Raw genomic sequence first — 24613 nt, 5'->3', positions numbered from 1 at the left:
GTGCATCTGACTTCATAGAAAAGTGTCACGGTGTCAAACCAGTCTCACAAACAATGTATTTTGCATTTACAGTGTTTTATGAAAGTTCTGCATATACCAAGGACTGAAACAGAACTCAGCTCCTAGTAAAACAATAATTTCTGCTTTCATGTAGATGGAAGAGCCTTTTAAATCTTTTTCTTTTTTTCTGACTGCTAGTGCAAGCGAAAGAAAAACACTTTAAGTCCTCTCATTGCTGAGGCTTTGTATGTGTGATCAATACCTTTACAGTGGGCTAAAGAATTAAGAGACTGAAGTGGTCCCTCAAGTACATATTTCAACTAGACAAGGGAAAGGCTTTACAGTTGTACTTTGGAAGTGATGAGTATCTCAGTCCTCCTCCTGTTTGACTGAGATTCCTTGTAAGCCTGGTTAAAGAAATGCCCATTTCCTCAGTTCCCCCAGCAAAGGACTGCTTCCAGAGATTATACCCTCCTTGATACCAATACAACTCACCCAAGAGGACTAGTAAATGTAACCAAATAAATCCAAACACCACAGAAGAACGAGTTTTACTACTTGGAATCTGGACAGGTGTCTTCAGGGGAGGGGGAAAAAAGAGAAAAAGATAATCCATTCTAATGCACACACTTGAAACAGAAGTTAGTGTGTGGATCAAGCAGCATAGATGCAAGTAAATCCTGCCTTCCCCAGGACAGATGGGGGAATTAGGACATGGAAAGAGTTGCCTTGAACAAACCCGTGAAGTAGTAGCCATTACTTCTGTTCAGAAGCCCTTTGTATGACTCTCCTTCTTTGCAAAAAACATCTAATTTAATTGGGGAAATTACTTCAGATGTTAGTAAGGAAGAGGGTTCAGATTATGTCCCATATTCAGACAGAAGTCACCAGTTCTATGTACTATCAAATTAACAACATGCCAAGTTTTTGACACTAATGCTGACCTGCAAAGTTTAGATGGGCCAATGCACTGGGGACTGCAATGCACTGTAACTTCTAGTATTTTTTGTGGACTAGGAGTCCTTTTGCCTAGATTTCAGTTCAATCCTAACAAGTTTTCTAGTGTTCCAATGCAATGACCAATACCTCATGTCTCTCTCTCTGCTTGACTTTTGAGTCTTCTTTCCTCATCCCCATTTCAGCTACTTGTGCCTTTAACTCTAGTGCAGTTTAAACAGCTCATCAGTTTTTAGTCTCTTGATTATTCAGTAGTCTACTGTAAAACACGATGACCGTGTCAATGCAGAAATTTGGTTTCCTGCAAGAAGGGCCAAGAGTCACAAAGTTTGTACACAAAGACACTTTAATGCAAATCAAATAGTACTATGTTTCATTCTAAGGTGCTCCACATCCTCAAACACTCAACATTGAGCTTCCCAGTTTTACCATTCCATTGAGAAATTCACTTTTAGTCTAAACAACAGAACTGAAAAAAGAAATCTCTTTAATGCTTCTCTTTTTTATTTAATCAATACTGTATTTCAATAACCAACTGTTAAATCTTTATGAGCAACAGGAGCATATTCTGCAAATTTGTTGATCACTATATAGTACAACCTCAAAACTCTTATCCAAAACCCATGTATTCCAAAATTAGGTTTCCTCCCTCAACATGCAATGTTTGAATAAAAAAGTCCTGACTTACTCAAAAAAATTCCACTGTGCAGTTATATAAACTCAGATCTCTTGACACCCACTCTGGCTTATGAAGACACAGGTTTATATAAAGGACCTTCAAGAGAAAATGAAAAATGAACATTATTCTGCTGAAATTTCCAGAGGATTCTAACACTTCCATTACCATAGCAGTACACACATATAAAGACATTGTGTCCACCATATCGTATTTCGCAATATAATATTTCTGAAGGACTATAATTGTTCTCTGCAAAAGGCTGTGGCATGTTATGCTGTGACTGTATCAGAAACTACTATGCAGCCATTCCATTTTATTTAAGCCTTCATAATTAGGAAAGTACCTGTGTCGAAATTATATTTATTAAAAAACCCTCTTAACTTTAGATTAATAAAAAGTGCACATTTTGTAAGTGCAGATTCCATTTCACCATTTCTACTGCTTGTTTGTTCTTCATTTCAGTTTTAATGCTCAGATTTTCATAACATGCTGCAAGGTTTGGACGCCAGAAATGAAGGTTATATTTGCCCTTAATCAAAACACTGGTTTAAAAAATGTTGTTTTCATACCACCAACACATTTCAAGCAGTCTCAAGTATTTCAAAACCTCACTTTTCCACCCCACAGACCCAAAAGTTCCATCACTAAATAAGGGCCTTTAAAAATAATCTGAAAACAATATATAAAATATTTCAAGAGAGCAGAATAGCTATATAGTTGAAATCAGCAACACAGACATTTTAAATGTTAAAATAATCTTCCTACTTTTTATATGAGACCTCTGGAGACAAAAAGATTGTGCATTTTGCATGTTTTTCTAGCCCCACATTTGTAAGAGGAGAGGCAGATTTTCAGATAGAGTTCTTATTTAGATAACAGGAAAATAAATCATATTGCAAATGCAGTGCTGATTCTGCCTAGATTCTCTTGCTCACATCCATGGTAAGTACCAAACTTCTTGTCCTTGCTTCTGAGGTTTATGTTTATACTCAGTGTCATTGCTGATGACTGATATATGTTAGCTAGTTTTAAAATAACTATCTTGGGAAGCTTGATAAAAACAGTACTGAGCTCTCATTTGCTGTGGATATACTGTTACAGTTTACACAGGAATGTGTTATCTTTGCTCACAGCCAGTGGAAAAACCTTTAACTCAACAGAAAGCATGGAATTCCATGACATTGTGGTAAGGAGTGTCACAATTTCTACAAAAATGTAAATCTTTATGCCCAAACCCATCAGGAACATGTCTTCATCTAATCTTCCATCAACACTTCCGGTTGAAATTCACAGGTAAATCCTGTCTCCGTATCTGGAGAACGTCTTGCAGGAAAGGTAAGATGGAGAGAGAGCAGGTAAAGACAAAGGTGAGATACATGGCGTGCAGTTTCTCCGTGCACTGTGTGCATTTCAGGGGAGGGAAAGTCTCTGTGCAGCTGCATGCGAAACAGTTTAAAGACAGAGCAGAAGTGATTCCAGCAGTCTCCTCCGTGCCTTACCCACCTCAAGGGTCAGCTATTGCAACCTGTGAAATGACTCTGCCAGGCAGGGGCACAGCATTATTTCCAGTATATCCAGATGAAGCACCTCAGCTTGAAGCTGCAAAGGATTCTTCTTTACCTTGGCTATTTGATGCAAAAGATAACAGTATCAGGCAGCTGGCTGCATAACAGGGAGTCGTGTTACCAATCTCTCTCTCCTCGGAGGGAAAGAAGTAAAAATGACTTCACATGAGACTATTATGGATACTAATACTTTTGTCAAAGGCAGAAACATACAGAGATTTTACAAAATACTGTCTAGACACTGTAGCACACTGACTAAAAGAAATAATTTCAGCACAAGCTTAATAAGGCATGGTAAAAAATCCACCACCTTACAGCTAATGACACTTTGAAAATGAGTCTGCTGTGTGTGATTTCACTGATGCCTAAGGGAGACAAAGCTCTTTCTGTTCATGTTTTTCATACTTTCAGTCAAACAGATTGCTGAATAATCATGTTTTCTTTATTCTAATGGGTGAGGAAGCTATTATACAGAAGGTGTTTCCATATGTCATAGTCAATAAAGGCAATTCTTACTAGTAAGAATAGGTTGTCTCCACTCAGTTATCTGATGAAAAGCCCTCCTGTTGTGAGGAAAAAGCAGATCCTGTGGCTAGAAAAGACTCCTAGGGTTGCACACTTCAGCGGCTACTGAAAAGAACTGTAAGCAGATGAATCTCAGGTCTTCTCCAACTGAGTCTAAATCAGTGACATTCACTAGGGTGCTCAGGGTACTGGGAGCACTTTGTGTCATAATCTCTTCTTCATATTCACCCTTTTCTTGCTGGTGAAGGACAGTGGACAAGACCTGAATCCATCACTCCAGAAAATCATCAGCAAGTCCCTTCAGGAGGTCAAGGTGCTTTCTTTTTTGAAGAAGCATCTAGGCCATTGTCTCAAGAGCTCAAAATCCTACACTGAGAGTATCACTACTTATAGGCTGAGACCACAGATGCTCTTTCAGGCTGAAACCTTAAATTGCATGGAGGGGAAATAATTTTTGGGGAATCACCCAGAGGTATGAGACACCACTACGTCTTTGTTTTTCTACCCACAGAGCTGAGTGCACGTCCACAACTGGATGAAAACCTCACATCTATACTATACTGTTAGAGCTACCTAGTAAAGAGAGAGAAAAAAAAGTCTTGAAGCTCATCTCAGCTTACTATATGTTCAGTGTCTGACTATCTCTTAAAAAGCCGTATGGAAACCAAACCTATTGAAGGACACAAACTTGCCTCAGATAATCAACATACCCCAACTAGGTTTACACAGCAGTGCTACACACTGGTGGCCTCTTGATTTCAAAGTAGGGCAGAGATTGTTCACCTGTAAGTACCTGAGTAGAAAAAAGACCTGCCTCTGTTGCCACTCCCACTTTCAGGGGGACTGACAGTTTCCTACAAGTAGTTTCAAAAGGCACATCATCTCTCCATGGTAAGTATCTACCTGTAGCCTTACAGTTAGGATCTTCAAAGCATTCTGCAAGACATCTTTTTATCCAGACATATCAAAATGTAGAAACTATTTTGTGGAGAGACATTTCTAATAGGAAATACTGGGAAGGGTGTTCTGCTGGCTTTCACTATTCAGAATAGGCTTCAAGAAATGCAAAAAATACCCAAAGAAATAGGTGGATGCCTGCAAATATATAGACAATGGGACCAGTTCCTACACATGCAACTAGTCCAGCTGGATGTTCACTGCCACACATAATACTTTCCAGGATTTTAACCAAAGCTAACATGGCCAGCATTTTGAAAATTGGCCACTAATTATGGGTACTTCCTAATTCAGATTAAGTTTCAGAACTGCTAAACAACTCCCTGTCCTCATTTCAGGGTCTGGATGCTCAGCAGTTCAGAAAATCAAATCCAAAGTGACTCAAGCCAATACTGAAAAATATGAACACCTAACATTTGCAGTTGTTTTTGAAAATGCAAGCCGCTCAAGGCTAAATCCCGCTTTAAAGACACTGCAAAAGTTTTGAAAGCTGCATATTTTTTGTATCAAGTCACTAGAAGGCATAGACAAACATGGTGGGTGGACTTTGCATCCATACTCCTTCAGTGTGGTCAGTGCAAACAGTCCCTCCCTGACCAGCCAATGCTGATGACTAGGAATGGAGGGAATAGCAGGACAATCCTGGATAGGCCTGCACAGTGAACCAGAAGTAGCCCTTGCAGAGACGAGGGAAAACAAGGGCTGCTGTTGGATCCTGCCCAGAACACAGAACCCAGACACAGTCTGTCCATACTGTGTTTCTGTCTCGAAGATGTGGAAGGTCTTGTTGTATCTGCATTCACAATTAAACATGATTCTGACATGATTATGGTGCTGATGCTCTGATGTCTTCAGTGCATGATGGTTCCTGGCTCTGTTCGTGCCTGCCTATTGTTCATGAGAGACTTTGTCTTTGCAATGATCGGAGAACAAGGTGTTCTGGAAGCTCTTTTCAGCTGTGATCTGGTGAACTTCTTACGGATTTTTCTGTAAGGAGGGAAGGAGGAAAGGAGGGAAAGAAGAGAGAGACAACAGAAGAGATAAATCTCAGTCTTTAACAGAAGACTGCTCAAGAGCCAATAACAAACATAACAAATACTCTTACCAGAGCAGGAAGGCTAGTTCATGGAAAAGAGACTTGCAGTCAAGCCCTGTCCATCAACTGATGATTCACAGTTGTCTCCAACTGATAATTGCTCAGTGAAAAGTGAGTTGGTGTTAGACAATATTTGGACAATAACATTTAATTGTATGAAATTTTGGGCCACAATGCTCAAATGGTGAATTCTTACATGTGATATCAATACAGGAATGAAGGACCACAGAAGAAAGAACCTCATGAGCACCCAAGTGAATGTGTTACCTCTGTAACTGGGAGCAATTGTTTTTTGCACTATATCAGTTTTGCAGATAATGCATGACCCAAGTCTCTGGGCTTTCTGTACTAGTGCCTTTCAGGTGCAGTAAATTCACTTTAATTTTAGACTTTTAGATGATAAATCAAACATATTAACTACAGGCAACCATGTTGTTCGTATTGTAATCTTATACATCCAAGGATAGTTATTCTGAAGCAAAAAGCTTTGTTATGTTCCAGCTGCTCTGTCTCTCTACTATTATAAATCAATAACCACAATGCTGAGTGTATCCCTGGTAGAGTATCAGAAAACACAGAAGTGACACACACTGAGTATGTCAAGAACCATCTTCATTGGCAGAGTCCTGAATATTAGATGTTACTGGAAAATTACCTATTTTTTGAATTCACTCAAGTCGAGAATCCCAGCTTTCATTTAGATAGCTTTATAAATTACAGAGATTTTGAGCTTATGGAAATGAATTAAAGCAAACTGGGGCCTCTAACACTAAAAGAGACCAAGCTTTCTAATTCAAACCTTCCAATTTGAAAATGTGACCTGACTACAAACTGCAGGGTGATGAAGTGCCTACCTGCATCAAGGCTCTGAGATGGTAACTCAAGAAGTGATTTGTCCCTTTCGTCTTAATGGGCTGTTAACGCTGAAACTGAAAAATGGTGGCACGTGACATTGAAAATACAGGATCAGCCTAAAATAATATTTTGCATATTAAATTTCAAGCATATATTTAGTTACTGATTGAGTATTCCCCAGGAATGTAAGCTTCCAGTTGAGTAACTGGGCCACAGAAAAGAACACAAAAACAAAACAAAAAGTCAAAAATCAGGATAATATATTGTGCTCTTAGAGGTTAAAGGGACTCTGAAAAATACATTTATTTTGGTTAATATATGTAAAAGATGCAGAGAAGTATTCACTTTAGCTGCCTGAAAGAAGGATGTCATCAGCATCTCATGGTCTGGAATAGCAAATTAGGATTTAGCATCATTAAGTAATAAGCACAACAGAAGAAAAGGAAAGGAATTGCCAAAAAGTTAAGTTTAGACTTTTCACACAATCCCACAGACACACAAACTTACTGTTTGAGTACTTACTTTACATGGTTGTCTTAAATTAGTCCTAAGAAGATATTAAACTGATTGACAAGATATTGCATACCTTCCAGAATGGTAAGATCATAGAAAGGTAACCTGAGACTGGTGGAAACATGTATTTCTAAATGAGACATCTAGGTTTTATAAACTCATGTGAGTAGACAATAGACAAATACTGATTATTAATGGGGATCATTCCAGCAAAAACTTACAGAACTGGATCCTTTTTGATATATTTGTTTGCAAAACTTGTATTTATTTAGAGAAGAAATGCGGTCATTAATCATTTGAGAAGCCCATGGTTTACAACAATATTAGATAATTGTTTGCCCTTCTGAATTTTTAATGTGGCAACTTCATAAACTGCCAAGAGGCTGCTGCTAATGAAAGCAATTTGCAGCTGACACTAAATGTAAGGACAGTAAAGTATTTGTGATTACAATCTGTGATTATTTTGTAAGTCAAAAGATGTAGCTATTCTCATTAAATATTGGTTTGAAATTAGCATAAAGAAAGGCAGAACAAAAAAGGGGGAGTCATCGCATTATCATATCAAGCGAACCACAAAAACAGTCAACTCCCCGCTTAGTATAAATGAAAGTAGCTCTACACACACAGTGAGAAGAACTAATCTGGTATGCATCTAAAAAGACAATCCAGCACTTCTGTTTAAACAGAATTGTGAAAATGCTTCCAGAAATTAGCTTTCTGGGATATAGCCTTTCAGAAATAAAATTGTAAGAATGGAAGTTTCCACTGACTTCATTAAATGTAGTATTTAAACAACCATTTCACTAAAAGCAAAAACTGTTCTTTTTACTGCAAAAAATATAGAGGGTGGAGGGAACTGATGCTTTACACTGAAGAATTCAGCATCTAAATACAGTCAAGCTTTTTGAGAAGCACTGATCAGGTTTTATAATGCTTCAGAGGTTTTTTTTAACACTTAAACATGCAGGTTGTAATAGTAGCTGATGAAAGGCAGGAAATTCAAAGATAAAGTTGTCGCCGCCCTTTCACTACAGCACTTCTCCTCCTTTCCCCAGTGATACAGTGAATTAAGGGCAGAGTCACCTTTAATGTTCAATTTCCTGTCCCTTTTTCAGTTAATACCAGCCACATGTTTTAATTACACAAAGCTTTTATTTGGTGATGACAAATAAATGGCTTTAATATCTGTAGCGTTGATAACATCCTTTGCAGTTGTTATGAAAGAGTAATTGCTATTTTCCCCTGCTTTTTCCTTTGACTTTTGTACTAGTGCTTGAAGTATGATGCGTTACATACTTCATTTGAAATGTGAATTAAAAAGTATTTTAAAGTCTTCTAGCCCTCCTGAGACCAAAGGTATGAGAATGAATCAAACTTTTAATAGGTGATTGGTATATAAAGCCCACTGTGCTCATTTTTATGTCAAATGTGATGCACTGCTGTACAGTAGGAATAAGACAAATTCTTTATGTCTGCATGATACTTCAATTAGTAACTGCAGATGACAGTACGCAAGACCCCTGGCACCTATTCAGAGAAATACAGAAATGTACGTAAGTACCACACACTATGAAGACCTATCTTCTCTTTGCAAGTTTCATACACAGACTGAAACCTACTGGGTAGAAATAATAGTTAGGCTATATAGGGCCTATTTATGCCACGCTCAAATTTAATCAGGCAAACCATTTCAATGAACCAAACCTTTCTCAGGATCTAAGTGAATTCCATGTAGCTAACCATCTGGTGAAGTTAAGCAGAATCCTATATAATCTGTTATGTCCAGATTCCTCAGGAATAGGATAGCTGGTAACAAAATTTTTCATTAATAAAAGCTGACTCAAAGTTCTCCCCTCTAATTATGCCACACATTAAAACAGCACCAATTTTAAAACTTGAATAAAATAAAGAAAGGTGACCTTCAGTTGATGTTAGTCAAGAATGTGTTTTTCAAGCCTTTCCTAATAGGAGTTAAAGGCATTACTTGCTTTAGCTCTGTTGGTATCGGGCGTATCTGCCTGTTACCGCTTCTATATATAAACTGTTGTGCATCAGTCTTGCCTCCTCTGCATTAGACTCAGAGTTGTGATCACTAGAGTGATTTTGGTCTATTCAGCTATACCAACAGCACTTAAGAAGTAATACTAAATACATTAAAATTATGGCAGAAGTTTTTACTGTGAGAGAAATTCATTGCATATAAAGGCCTGCTGACATCTTAGCAGATGATAAATGCTATTTTGAAAGAAACATTTTCCTATGAAGGGGAATTGCCCCCAACACTTACACACTTTTGAGATGTCCATAACCTTTCTTAAATACCAAGGCCCAGAAGTGGTTTTGATGCTCTGTGTCTACTAAAAATGTATTAAGGACCTAATAAAAACCTGGCTACAGAGTCTTAAGCTGAAGGGCATAGTATTGTTTCATGCTCTACCTAAACCAATTTGATAATTTTGCCTGAGTCTTTCTTAGCTCATTTGAACAACCACTTTGTATACAAAGACCTACTGCTGTGGAAATGTATTATTACCCAATTGTTGCTGGCAGCACAAGGAATATGCATAGGTCGGCAGCAGGCATAAGAGAACTGTTTCCCTGGACAATTGTAGCTGAAATTCCACCCAATCTCTAGATTGGGGTGACGTATTCTGGTATGGCTTGCCAATTGTAAACAGCAATTTAAATGTGCCAGGTGCACAAAATACTGCCAACCCTGAAAGGAGGTGGAGTTTTAGACATTAACTACAGCAAGGCAGGATTTTGCATTCTGGCACAAGTTTTATATGAAACTTGTAATCAGTCTAACCATCGAGACTTTCAGAGAGAAAAACGAAACTTTAAAAAAAAAAAAAAAGTCTTCTAGACAAAGATTCCTGAAGTTGCTGCTGCTCCAGGGCAATGTAAATTTTGTGCAATGTAAATTTTCTGTGCAAGCTCAAGGCCAGTTAGCAAAAACAACTACTTAAAAAATAACCACAATTCCTTGGGGTTATTAGACCCAATTATCACTCATTCCTCTGAGGGCTTCTTGTACCCAGAGGTACACTGCAACTATGCAGTGGATTAAATTACAAGAGGGGGCACTATTTTAGGAAGCTGATTGGCTTTCTATTAATTTCAACATGCTTTTAAACAAAGTGGAAGGCCAAAATGTGTGCAATGTTGTCTGCTCAGAGAGAATTTAACTGGAATGAAGCTGTAGGCACAGATCCTTAGAAACTTGACAGGTTACAAAGAGACTGAATGATTCACAGCACTTCCTACATTTCTACCTGTGTGGAAATGAGAAGTATTTTATTTAACTGCCTATCTGGCTTGCCGACATCTTTTGGCTTTTTTTTTTTTTTTTTCCCCTCAGCACTTTGAGGCTAAAGCTTACCCATATTCCATTAAAGTTTTAATCTAACCTCAAAATGACAGAAAGTAGGAGAAATATATTTGGAAGGCAGAAGTGGGCTGACACTGATATGCCTTTTAAAAATAAGCTCCTTTGTGAAATGTTCATTTATAAACAAAATCGGAAGTGTTTTAATAAGCATCGGGCTAATGGAAAGCAGTTACCATGAGCCACTTAGTTGCATTATAAAACTCATACAGATGGCAGATAGAGTGGTACAACCTTTGTAAGATTAAAGAGGTGCTGCTGCAGACATGCCAACATCATCTAAATGTTTCAAGAGCTTGTCTTATCTTTCTCCTCCTAGCAAGGAAATGTTTTCCTTTGCTGGTGTTTATCTTCCAACTTGGTATCAATATTTACGGAGCAAAACTGTTCTCTATGAACAATAATTTATTGACACACCAGTTACAAATTATGGTGTCAGATTTTCCTAAACAGCTTAATATAGCATTTTCAAGCATTGCACCACCTTGAGGGCTTCTCTGATGTTTTGTGTTCCAGAGCAACAGCTTACAGCTACAATGTGTGTATATATATATATATATAAAGCAAAAAATAACGTTTTTTGACTATTTTTTTTACTGGGAGGCAAAATCCAGGTCAAGTGTTTAAAACACAGACTTCTATGACTGTGTCATGCCTGACCTGTTGCATGGCACAAAGTCACCTCTCTGTTTCATTCTACCTGCTGCTGATTTAAAATCTACAAGGACCAAAATCTCCTCAGAGCAGAAATTACCTCTTTGTGTGCATTTTTAGAGTGCCTAGAACAACATGAACCTTACCCATTATCGAAATGATTTATATCCAGTTTTACTGCAAACAACTGGCATGGCTTTTGGAAAAACCACCTTGTTCAACAGATTTTTCTATGCTTTCATTTCCCCTGAAAAGGGCATATTTCATTAATATTTTAAAGTGGTTTAGGATGCTTGGAGAGAAGGAATTAAAGAAGTGCAGTGTCTTATTCTCAGCATTTTTCAGTTGAATACTGGAACTGCAAAAAACTTTTAACCCCTAAGAAACATTATAAATAGATGCTGTCATACAGCAGTCATCACACGATGACTAAATCTAAATCTTAACAATCAGCAATGAAATTATCCTCCTAGTTCATCTGTGAGCTTGGTACTTACCACCAAGAGCCTAAAGTTACCTACTGCAGATGGCTAGGATGAAAACAATTACACATCAGTCCTGGTGCAACACTGACTTCTTACAGAAGCCAGAAGCACAGAGGCCCTACCAGACTGATTTATGGTAGCCACAGTTTAAAAAAAACCCCTTGACCTAGTAATCAAACTAGGAATGATGGACACCACAGAGCTCAACATGGATTAATTAGCTCAGGCCTTGCCCTGCATGTTGGATGGAGCTTTGCTAACTCAGCAGGGACAGTATCTCACTTTACACACCACACAGCAGTGATATGGCAGATGCATGCACAGAGCCATGCTCCTCAGACAGTTTTCCCCTTGAAGAAGGGAGAAAGCCTTGTCTTTGGATTCATGGCATTTCACCACAGTGTCCAGCTGCGTAGAGTGTATTAGAACCAATAAGTCCTAGCAAAGGTAGCTCAATGGAATGGGTAAAGAGTAAATTATTCATACTCCTTAAAACAAAACAATGGCTCAGGCTTCAACAGGCTTGTAACCTGAGCTACAGGACACCTGCTGTGCACCTTATCTGAAATTCATTAGCCTCTCCTCAGTTACCATCTACTTCAGAGGTTAATAGAGCAGCCTTCATGCCTTACAAAGAAAGAGTTGCTTAACCTCTCCTTCCCATGAACACACAAGGTCACTGCAGATTTGTCAGTATGTAGGCACCTTGGGAATCCAAGCAACCAGAAAGCCTTCTACAGCTCACAGGCACAAATGCCAGAAGATCTCAAAGCAACACCTTTATTCTTCCTAACTGTATCAGCAGGGTGTGGGTGAATTCCTCCACTGCACAACTTTATACTCTACCAATAGGAATTTGCATTACCATCTAGTTATTCTGCAGAAGGATGGCCATTCTGTATATTGATTAAACATCACCTGCTATTAGATTAAAATATTACCCACATGACAGCATATATTTTTTCCTGAGACAGGCAAGAAATTGGAGAGAAGAGGCATCAGAGCTGGCTAAGAGTGGAACACAATGTTGCTTTCAACTACTCCCCAAACATCTTGTATATTAATTCACAATACCAGTGTTATCCCAGACTTTAAGATGACAAAAATGTTCAGAATATGCAACTTCTGTTTCTGGCCTTGGGCTACAAGCATTAAGTGCCATTTCTCCAGCAACATTAGACAGTGTTGAAAATTTAAAAAAATATTGTGTTAACTAAATATGCTTAAGTCCAAGATAACAGAAAACATTCTATTATATGCTCTGGGGAGGGGGGTGGCGGGGGGGGGGGGGGGGGGGGATAATTTACTTTTGTTGCTGTTTCCAACTTTGACACCCCCAGAGAACTGTTTCAACACAAAATGTTATGTATGGCTTTTTATTAGTTCCTCTCTTTCTTTCTCTTTCTCTCTCTTTCTTTCTCTCTCTCTCTTTCTCTCTCTCTCTTTCTCTCTCTTTCTTTCTCTCTTTCTTTCTTTCCCTTGTTTGATTACTTCAAATTGATTAGGTAGGTTTCATCTGAGATTTTTGGCCTGGACACTGTGTACAGTATTAGAGCTTATAATATTACCTGACACTTAAAAAAATTGACAATATTTTTCCTCTTTATCAATTATGCATATACTTTTCCTGGAATAATATATGTACCAACAGAGGTATCTGGAGGAGTTTCTTGGCATTCTGGCGACTTGCTATTAAGCAAGGGCTGAAAATCAAAATTAATCAGTCTTACCAGAAACAGTTGGAGATCAAAGGTTCCCTCACAAAACCGTCCCCTGGGGCTCTACTCCACACCATCCATCTCTGGCATAATCAGCACTTACTCTACACACAGAAGCTTCAACGCAGAATATGGATTAGAAATCTGTATTGTGGCGTCAAGAGAGGAAAGCTTTGCCATAGAATGATTTGACGCTAATATCTAAGGTCAGCTTCATTTCTAAGATTGGATTTTTCTTTTTAAATATTCATGTTACCAAAAGTCTATTCGAGTTCATTTTCTGCCACTCATCCTGCTTTCCACTCTACGGCTAGCACTTTTCATGTCAGTATCTCATTGTGCTTGCTGGACTGCTTAATTAAAAACTGCACAGCATCCTTAAGGGTAGGTATACATCAATAATATTCTAGTTTACAGATAAAAAGGTGGAGCTACTCAAAGGTTAAATTACTTGTCTGGTGTCTCTCACATCAGGCAAAAGACACAATGTAGGAATTTTAAAGTTCGGATCTGTGCTTTTTCCACTAGAACAATGCTTCTATTGTATTTTGTCAGGTAAATGTTTTAGCCTCTATCCACAGCACAAGTAAGCCAGCCACAGAACTGATAGTTATCTCTCTGATTGGCTTTCACAGTCACAGTCATTATGTTCCCTTCAGTATTTTACATTTAAAATGCCTATGTACTTACTTATGCAAGCTTTTCCACAAAAAGAGACCAACATTTGTTTTTCCACAGCTTTACTTACATTAATGCCAGAGGGTCATGCATTTAAAAGATCTTAATGTGTTAAAAAACCCCACATCACAACTATCAGAGGAAAATAATAAGAATGATTAAATACATACATTGAAATATAGACTAACTCAGAATTAAGTCCTCTATCTGTAATTTGAAATGAATACTCCAATACAGGACAATTTATAAATGAAAGTTAGTGGTCAGTTCTGTGTGAATTTTAAGACTGTGAGGATCACTGACATTATATTTTTGTACATACTCACCACAGGTTTATCATCATCTTTGCTATTTAACTTTAGCAACAGTGTGTTCAGCACAGGATTTTGCCTGATTTCTATACCTACGTGAACATTATTGCTCTGTATTTCTCTGCCTTCAGATGAAATAATTCTTAACCCTGTGTCCAGCTTCTACTAATTACTATTGCTCACATGGCACAGAAATTGTAAAAAGGAAAAAAGGTCTCTTAAGGCTGATATTGTGCAGTGTTTGAGGATTACAACCATCAATAGCTAATATTTAATGTGATAAACCTCTGTGGTTTACACATAGAAATGGTGAGTGTAGACTAATTTTAGTTCTAAATTAGTGTTACTCTAGCCTTGCTATAGGTAACAATTGTATAATCTTGTCTTTATCTTTTCTTTGATACTTAAATATGCAAAAGACTATGGTGGTCTGGCAAGTTAGCATTTTTATTCTTATTTTGTATGCTTCCCAAGGCTTTGAAAGAGAAATTGGCTTCTCATACAAAGATGCTTCTTTATAGAAAAATTTCTTCTTGTTCAAAACCAAACTGGTTTTAACTCCCACAATAGAAGATGGCCAAATATTACAAGATGACACATTTCCACTGGGGATGTGGATTTAGGAAAAAGCTGAGCAGCAAACTAGCAAAAAGCTAAGCCCTAAGACCTTCAGTTAAAACATCCTGTAAAGAGGATTGGGTTCAGCTACATCAAATCCTCTGCGCAAACACAAAAGACAGCTTCTGAAGGAAAACCTTTTGAAATGGCCAACCATACTGCAGGAAATTCAAAATATGTCAAGAACCATGAGAAAACAGGTTAAAAGAATTGCATGACATCCCAATTTAACAACTGACATATAAGGTGTATTACTGACTACATGATGTACTCTAGCTGAAGGACTGTGCTCAGTGGGAGTCAGGCATGCATGTAAGAGCTTTGCTGAATTGGGTCTGGAAGGTCTAATGAAGTGAATGAGGTTTATGGTAAAATTAAGTACTTATACAGGTACTTCTCCACCAACATCTGTGTTTAAGACAATCCTTAATGCACTTATCATCATCCCTGTGTTTCATTTAAGTTTGGGGTTTTTTTCCCCCAAGTCAATAAAATTTTGAAAAAAATATAATTTCAGAAATTATATTTCCCTTCCCAAATAGAAAATGTTCTGGCTACTTCTGCAGCTACTGTCTCAATGTGAAATGACTTTCATCAAAGGGAGCGGAGAAGATTGCAAGTGGTTCAGTAACACCTCTAAACGTGTCACTGCTCTTCAGCTGAGTCATGGGAATTAACCACATTCAAGCTCCTACCTAAGAGGTATTGCAAAATATACTTTGGTATCTAAGCCACCATAGAGAGGCAGCATATTTGAATTTCTGCTTACAACAGGGTAAGATCAGACAAGATCATTTTACAATATCCGATGGTGTGACTCTTCAGGCAGCAGTAACTAGGTCATTTACAACCATCTGTTCTTGGCCTCAGTCTCCCTGTGGTCATCACTGAAGCTGTGCACTAATTAATTTTCACCTGCTAATCAGTGGAGACACCCCTGAAACTAACAAATCACCTAGTTTCAGTCAACAGTTTCTGGACTCCTGTGGGTGGCATTTCCATGAGATTTTTATCACCAATAAAGGTAAACAATTTTCTCTGAAAGAAGATCCCCTGTAAGGTTTCTGACCTGCTCCATGTACAACAGCCCTGTGAAAGAACAAAGTACTCTTCATCTGATTCTTCAGGCAAAGAACAGAAGGTACATTGACAATTTCCTCCACATCTTCAACAAAATATTTAGGCACCTTGTTAATTTTGATGTGAGAAGTTAGGTATCTCAATGCTTGGACATATGGACTTAAAAGACCTGCTTGAGGTCTCCGGGAAGTCTATGAGGGAGCAAGGAAGTGAATCATGTTTTTCCAAGTACTAGGTAAGCACTCCAACCACTGCAACATCCTTCCCTTCTCTGGTAGCTTTAAATAGGGTGAGTAGCTTACTACAATGTCACTGAAACTTCATCTTAAACTGCAAGAAAATTAATACAGAGCTCCAAACCAAAATGGTTGTACTTCATTTGTTCTGAAGATTGATAAAACAAAACTCTTAATACCATATGCTCTTCAAACCTACCAGCTCTAACTAGTGGCACAACTTATACTGAACTTTAGGTTTTGTTACGTATGTGTTTTCCATGTATATATCTATTATTCCTTTTATAACTTAAAAAAAAAATTAACATTCTTCAAGTGAGTTGATTTTAGCTTCATGGAATGATCCTGCTTTTAAAAACAAACTTTTGCATTATCACAGTGGTGACTTAGCAGGTGCTGTAAAAGGAGCCAGAGGAAAAACTCATGTAGATAAATAGCGGAAGAATCTGTAGACTCATGAAAACTGCTCAATGAGAAACAAATGGCAAGAGATTACCATCTAGTTCCTATACTGCTGCTTGTGATTCTGTATCACAATACCTCAGCTAGAGCTCAGAGAATTATGATTTATAAAGTGTGAAGAGTGCATAGCATTCATGAGTAGTCTACGCTAAATAAGGTCAAAATAACAGCTCACAAAAACTATTATTCACTCTCATGAGTATATAACAACTTTGAACAGTAGCTAGCCAAGCAGGACCACTCCTAAATTGTAGCAAGGACAGTTCCTCCCCAAATTCCCCATATGCAGTATGGTCACAGTGACTGGATATGGTTGTCAGCTCACCTGTAGTCTGTTGCAACCAAGCAATAAGATATCTGCAATCCTATCAGCAAGGATTAGACATAATTCTAAGGGATATATTCTGTAATGCCTGTTTTTCAAGATGTGTAACAACTATATAATACAGAAGAAGTAAAGGAACCAGAAAATTACATCCTTAAAGGCTGATATTTTGGTTAGAGGGCAGTAGCTGGTGCATCATGTTCTCAGGCTTGCAGCTGATGCTCCATGGGTGCAGCCAGGCGTCTTCATGCAGTCGGTTACAGGGTCGGGGTCTAATGGCCACAGTGCCATGCAGATAAGAAATTAAAATGCACTATGCCCTGGATCCAAGTATGGTGAAGTTCAAAACCAGGATCCCAATTCAAATCAAATTGCCTTGTCTTTATGAAAAGCAGAGGTCATCCCTGAGTGTACATTAAAAATACTTTCTTTTGGTGCACAAAGTTTTTGCACAGTTGCGGACAACTGAAAAAGAAAGAATAAATGTACCTATGAACACATCTGTGATACAAATTGCACATGTGAAGAGGAAGAAGGAGCAGAGCAGTTAGCACTGGAACTCTGACTTTGATTTAGACCTGCACCTATGTACTGTATGTCAGACCCCAGGCACTGGAGAATTACTCCTCCACTTTTCCCTGTTCTCCCAGCAACATGCTACAAGTGGTAACTCAAACACCGTGCCTGACCTTGCCTAAGCACTGATGAAAACACATGTGAGAGGAGAAGGGTCAAGGGCAGGTCATTCACAACTCTTAATATTGGGTTTGGTTCACCCACGTTTTCAGTTTGGTTTTAAAGGGGCAGGTTTACACCAATAAAGCTACAGTGCACAGTTAGTGGTATATGCAGGAGCACGAAGGGCTGTGAGCACCAGCATGATTCTCCCCCACTTCTGTAAGAGAACCAGATCACTGACAGCAAGGCAAGACTCAACGTTTTGCTGAAGTTGGTTGTCAGCCTTACATTCTCTTCTTTCTCAACATGCAACTTTGGTTTTTAAGCTTTTTGTGTGTGCTATGAGACATGCATAAATAAAAATGAGTGCTATCAGGTAATTATCATAGCAATTGTGATATTCTTATGTAGTACCTCAACAAATCAAGGGAAGCTTTTCCTTTTGGAGACAACACATGAAGTGAAGAATATGAAAATTGCCTATATAACGCTGCCACATGGATGCCTCTCAAATAATTTTATCAGCAAAAAGGAAGCAATGTCTGCTGGTAACAGCTAAAGATCATGTTCTAATTTTAGCAGTTGCAGTTAACTCATTCCCAATGGAGTTGCACTTACCGTGAGAAGGTTTCTAACTGCTTCAGCACTGAAAGGAAACAAGCATCGAGTCATTCAACTGCAGTTCTATATGCAAATATGCTTTTTGGCCCATGAAGGGAAAGCATATGGAATCTGCTGCTATAACCCATTCAGCCAAACATTTCCACACATTTCTTATAATGCAAATGCTGAAAAAAAAAATTTCATTTTCCACACAGTGTTTTAGCTGTCCCTATACAAGTATGATCATTAGCATGCACATGCGTTCTGTTAGAGACAGAGCATGTGTATAGGAACTGTATGCACACTGCATACCTAGAATTGATAAGAAGAGTTTTAAACAACAGATACATTTCCCTTGACATCCAACAGCTATATTACAAATTTTATTCATAGATTATGATTATATCTTATAGAACTCAACAGATATTAAGTTGATATATTTTTATTAAACTTCTGGAGACCATAATATGAACTGTCCCACTTTTTCAATTATTATTTAACTCCCAGAATGATGATTCCGTATAAAGAATTTAATCACATACAATATAGTAATTTTCTGCATTAACCTCTAACAGGGCCTACAACAGAATCCACATCACAGCTAGTCAACAAAAGGGGAACAAAACCCAAAAAGCTTCCTTATAGTGAAGGTGATTCAGTGCAGTCCTGAATAAAATTCTTCTATAGTTATGAGACTTTTGGTTGGTCCTAAAGCATGCATTTAGTGCTAGAAGAATCCTAGCAGCTAATATCTAAGTATATTAAAAAGAAATAAGGAGACTCCCTTGGTGAGCAGTGCTAAATGTAAGGTTCTTTAAAGAGTGATTTTTCAACGAATTGTGTAAACAGATTTGAACTTTAGAATAAAACCTTGAGCAAGTTATTTTGCAGAAGGGAATGAGAATTCCTTTTTAATTCAAAAAGGGTAAGAATAAACTAAATACAAAAATGTTAAATCCGGCAGAGGTCAACATAAAATTATGATGTAATGTCAAGGCAAGCGTTCTTGAACTGTCACCTGGTTTTCTGCCTAGATTAATCCCTCCTGTGAGCCTGTGACTGAACAGAGGTGTGCTGGACTCACACAGGCATCAGGACAGTTTCTGAATGGAGAGTGCAGCTTGTCACTACAGATGGAATAGCAAAACTGGGGACCTCCATATTTATTGGCAAAATTCACTGAGCATGCTGATAGGTATTCAGGAAGGAGATCTACATATACATATATAGATACAGAATAATCAAGAAATTCATATGGGTGATTCATTCATGGCACTAATAGGTAGGCAGATACAAATTCATTCTGTCCCTTCCCCAAACTGGCCAGGGGCTGTAATGACTGGGACTCAGCACCATGCTAATGTGCAGCCCCACTTTCCAGAGGCCTCTGGGCTTGGAAAAAGGGGGAATTATGCTGGCATATTCCCCGAGATGTGCAGATACTGATACACAACAGGGGAGGAAACTGCATTCAAATAGCTTTAACTTCAAAAAAACCTGAAGTGTATGAGGATGCACATTATAAGTGATATATAGTACATTCCTGTTCTATTCTGAAGGGCAGATCAGAACCTAAAATATGTTGAACTTCAGATGTAAACTCCAGTCTTTTTGTTTCAATGATACATATGCTCACACTAAATTTTAAGTGTACCTGCAGGCACTGTTGAACTGTGGCCTGAGTGAAGAGCAAAGGGCACTGTCCTAAAATTCTAGGGTAACTCCAAGGGTTACCTTGGAAAGCTTAGATGATCTATAATTTCCACAATTATTTTCACCACTCTGAATATTCAGCTCCCTCCTCATCCATTGCTACAAGTATCTCAAATCTGTGAGCAATCTGATATACAATAGTTTACACAAATATGATTGCTGCTTAAACTCAGCAGGAGGAAGGATGATAACAATTTCTTTAAAAATTTTTTCTAAAATGGATCTATAGGCATAAATACATATATTCGCTTTATCTATTGATGGATAATAAAATTTAGAATGCTCATGTGCATCTCTTGCTTGGTCAGCATGAAACAGACTGGCACCTCATTTAGTTTAGCAGCAATACTACTATATGTTTTTCTCACATAACATCAACCAACTAGCGTAGTATAACTTTTTGAGCTAAATGTCTGAGAAAATTTACCCACTAGACTCCCTACTTGATGTTTTATAGAAATACGCATCTTAAACCTTAATTCACTGCACAAACAAAAATGTTTTAGGACGGAGAAATGAAAATTTTATGGACTGTTACAAACAAAACATTATACTGAAAAATATTTTCCCTTTTGCACACTGTAATTATACTGGAAAATATTTTTCTTTTTCTGTCATTCACATGTGTCTGTCTTGCATGTATTTTTAATGAACAAATACACATGATAAAACAGACCGGATCCTGATGCAGCACAAAACAAGTGCCCTAAAGAGCGAGCTGTTACCTTGACTCAAATGGGGTGATTATTTCTGAGCTGAGTGTTCAGAACATATTTAAACACCTAATGGCTGCAAACTGACAACTGACCTTTTTTTTCATTCTATGGCAGGACTGGATAAATTGTGTCCTGCTTTTTCACAAACGTCTCCTCCCTGGATATCTCTTCCCATTCCCATTACATTGCATTCAACCCTGTCAGGGCTGTGCTCAGCTATGTGAATTTCTATCACAGGACAGGCTGACTGTCAGGGGCTAGTGTCTATTCCCTCTTTCCCCTCCTTCCCTTAAAGAGTGGAGCATTTAACTGTCATCTTGGGCATCAGTGCATTCCTAGCAGCAGAACCAGGCAGTGCTTTCCACTTCGAGCTGTAAAGGCTGGAGGCAAGTGAGAGTCAAGAGGAGAACAAGCTATACCATCTCTTCTAAATAATCTTGGAGTAAAGGTGGAAGGAATCAAAGCATCAAAGGAAAAAGTTAGAAAGGAGAAAGTACACCTGAGGTAGGGGAGGAATCAATAGGGATGGGATGAGGACAGGGAAAAAATAAAAAAAGGAAAAAAAAGGAAAAGCCCTGTGAGAGAGAAGGAACAGATCTCATGTGAAATGGAGTTTCAAAGGATAAAAAGTTGCTGTCTCCCATTAGTTATAGTTTTGAAGGTTAGTGTGTGTGAGGCACTAATACTCCTTGTGTGTTGCTATCACAGAAGGAAGGTGCATGCACATGTACTGGCATCGAACCTACGGGGTTAGCGCTTGTCAGACTGGGAATGGCTGTACAGGGAGCTCAGTCCACGCTGCCCCTTGAGCGTTCCCTGCTGTGCTTCCTCAGCACTGGCCAGAGTGATGCTGCGCGACACTTTCAGGCACCTCCTTGTTTGAGGGAGTATCAGTGAGGTCTAACTGCCCTGTGTTCCCCATACCAGGAGATTGCAAATGTTACTCTTCAAAGTTTTAATGGTTTGGAGAAGAGCAGCTGACACAGAGCCCTGTGGACTAAGGCCCTTGTTTACCCACCACTGTGGGTGCGGAGGGGGAGACAGTGCAAGTTCTGCCTTGTTGCCTGGCCTGGGTACAGTCTCCACAGCCATGGGAGTGGAGATGGGGATTTCGCAGGAAGGGAACAGGCAGGGCTATCATGGATGAGGGATTTGTAAAGGCAGGATTCATCTCAGCATACTTCAATCACCTAGAATTGAAACATCTAGTGTAGGCCAGTTGTCTGGGCTAACTCTGAAATCAGTGGGGAGAGGAAAACATTGTCAGTGTAGGACTTATCCTTTGACAGGCACTTCTCTACAGTAATTGAGAAAAAATTTTCAAAATTCTAAAAACTCAAAAGGTTACCAGTCTCACTTTGAGGGTACATGCTACTAAACTTTGCATCCAACAACTCAAAATAGTGAATGCTATCAATCTGGGCTAGATATCAAAAGGCTAAGAGCTCATCATCCTCCTACCACTCTCTCTGAATTGTCGCATTCCTCATACAAAAGAAAAATGAAGTGCCATATTTAATTAATCTTGAAATAACCACCAAATTGTCACATACTAGTATTTTGACTTCCCTAGCTAAATCTACCATAAATGGGACTAAATATGCACATTTTCCTTGGTTAGCTCTATATTTACATAAGTTCTTTCTCTTCCTCATTTTATTTTTCACGTTTTTGCTCAACTCCCAGCTTTTCTAGGCTTGAGAAATAATCATAGAAGTGAGGAGCAGTCTGATGTTACTTGCCATAATAATCCCCTTGCTTAAGCAATATTTTAAAGGCTTTTAAATTACAGGCCCAGCAACCACAGCTTACAAAAATAGACAGTAACTTCTTGTCTTAGTCTGAATTAACTCAGGGAATGGCCAGATCTTAACAGGAGAAGAAAAGAACAGAGGAGCCTCCAGAAAACTAGTGACTCTTCTGTGATATCGAGCTCTATTGGGAAAAGCAAAAGCTCATCAAATTTTACCAACTAATTTGTAAATAAAAGACTGAAAACTATGATCACCTTAGCTGCTTTTAAAGGAAATAAATTTCTAGCCTGGAAAAGATGCTATCTGCTGTATATTTCTCTATCGTGTGCTGTATATTTTTCAAGTTCTGAAAATTAATTTAGAGTATAACCTACATTGTGGATGCATTTACATTGTACTGAATGATCAGAGGAGCCTTAAACTTCATTGTATATGAAATACAACTAGTAACAATTAAAAAGTTCTAATCTGTGCCACAGAGAAGTAGCCCTGACTAAGTCGTCTTAGTGAAATACTGATAATATTAGTATGCAAGAGATGCAAAATTGGGTGTATGTTTTGATGTAATATTGCTCTTCACTGTAATGCAACCTCAAACAATAATGTCAAAAACTGTTATTCAAATAGTGGATCAACAACATGGATGCAGTGAAGCCTCGTTCCCTGCTTAGATTTCATTTCTCTTACCTGGTCTCTTCTGTAGCTATAAAGAAACCATCATCTGAAGCATCAAGCCAATTTTGCCTCTGTCTCTTGATCACTGGAATGGTGCTTGTCTTAATGGCACTTGCAGTGGCTTGCAAGGCCTTACCATTAGTCATATGAACATGGGGAGCAGCATGCTGAAATCATAATAAAAGGGAAAGGTATTTGCCTGAGAATAACCATAATTCTGTTAACTAGTCCTGCTGTAAAGGGCAGCCTACACACAGCACCCTTCTCAAAAACCAGCTAGTTTTCCTCCACCAGTACCTGGGGGTCAGATAACACCCTGTAGGCATTGACATATTTTATCCACAGGTCTTAAAGCTCTTTAAAAATTAAATTAACTACTGCTAATGCCATTTTATACAAAGAGAAACTGAGGCATGAATCAGTGCCACAAACTAAGCAGTTCCACAACAGAAACCCCTTGATTTTAGGAGAGAATTCACATTTTCTGAGCAAAAACCCAGCATCCCAACCAATGAGATATGAGACTTGTTTTTTCATCCAAGTATAGCATTAATCTGATTTTAAAATATCCATACTTCTCACTTCATCAGTCCTTACTCTGCCTGTCTGTCTTTTTAAATAATAGTCACTAAATAAGACAAGTGGTTTGGTCCTGCTGCTAACCTAAATGGAAGCAGGATAAGAAAGGTTTGTATCACCTTGCTGTGCCATGGTTCTTAGGTTTACTCACCAGTCATTATATATTAGAACTGACTGCAATATGTACACATTCATTTGAATACAGGTAACATCAAACATAAAATAATGCATTAGTTTTCCACTAAACCTTTACCTGGAATAATTGGGCAACAAGAGCAATTATTCAGATCTAATGAGAGAAGCTGACTTCTGATATATGAAAAGGAGAGAGTGAAAATAATGTTTTCTATATCGTCTATAGGCAACATTCTGCAAGAATATCCCATGACAAATATATTAATCTTGGAAATTAAAATCTTATTTCCCACATAATTGATTATCAGCAGGACTAACTAATAACACTACTTAACTAAAACAGATATGATACAAGGCATTATACAAAGAAGAAAGTTTGATTACTTTATCTCACATGGATTCAACATCATGTTTTCTCAGGAAGAAGCACTATTTTCTTAGTGAAACAGCACCAGTATTCCACATTACTGATAGCATTTTTGTAATATCCCTAAAATGTGCACAGTGCTGCACATTCATGGGAGCATCCTCTAATTAGGGGACCATTTCCTGAGTAAGGAAGGGGCTGGTAGTATCCACAAAGACTGGCAGAACATAACGTAAAACTGATCTCTTAAATCACGTCATAAGAACATAATAACCAAAAATAATAAACAAG

The 24613-nt window shown here is 38.2% G+C and overlaps 1 protein-coding gene across 2 annotated transcripts in view; it reads right to left on the bottom strand.

The window, feature by feature from the left end:
- Window positions 1-1285: 1285 nt before the first annotated feature.
- The window catches only part of MTA3 (metastasis associated 1 family member 3), a 142393-nt gene continuing 119065 nt past the window's right edge, over window positions 1286-24613 (bottom strand). Inside the window, exons 18-20 of one of the 2 annotated variants that reach the window (XM_074818022.1) lie at window positions 23254-23408; window positions 18399-18426; window positions 5554-5670 (exon numbers count right to left, since the gene is read on the bottom strand). In XM_074818022.1, the coding sequence (XP_074674123.1) occupies window positions 5659-5670; window positions 18399-18426; window positions 23254-23408 (195 nt within the window). In that variant the 3' untranslated portion in view covers window positions 5554-5658. Of the gene's footprint in view, window positions 5671-18398; window positions 18427-23253; window positions 23409-24613 lie in introns of both variants that reach the window. The other variant, XM_074818021.1, reaches the window with a different exon arrangement.

This window comes from Strix aluco, chromosome 3 (genome assembly GCF_031877795.1).
Source record: "Strix aluco isolate bStrAlu1 chromosome 3, bStrAlu1.hap1, whole genome shotgun sequence".
Taxonomy (NCBI): domain Eukaryota; kingdom Metazoa; phylum Chordata; class Aves; order Strigiformes; family Strigidae; genus Strix; species Strix aluco.
Note: the sequence above shows the minus strand (reverse complement) of the source record. Positions and strands in the feature narration are given on the sequence as shown.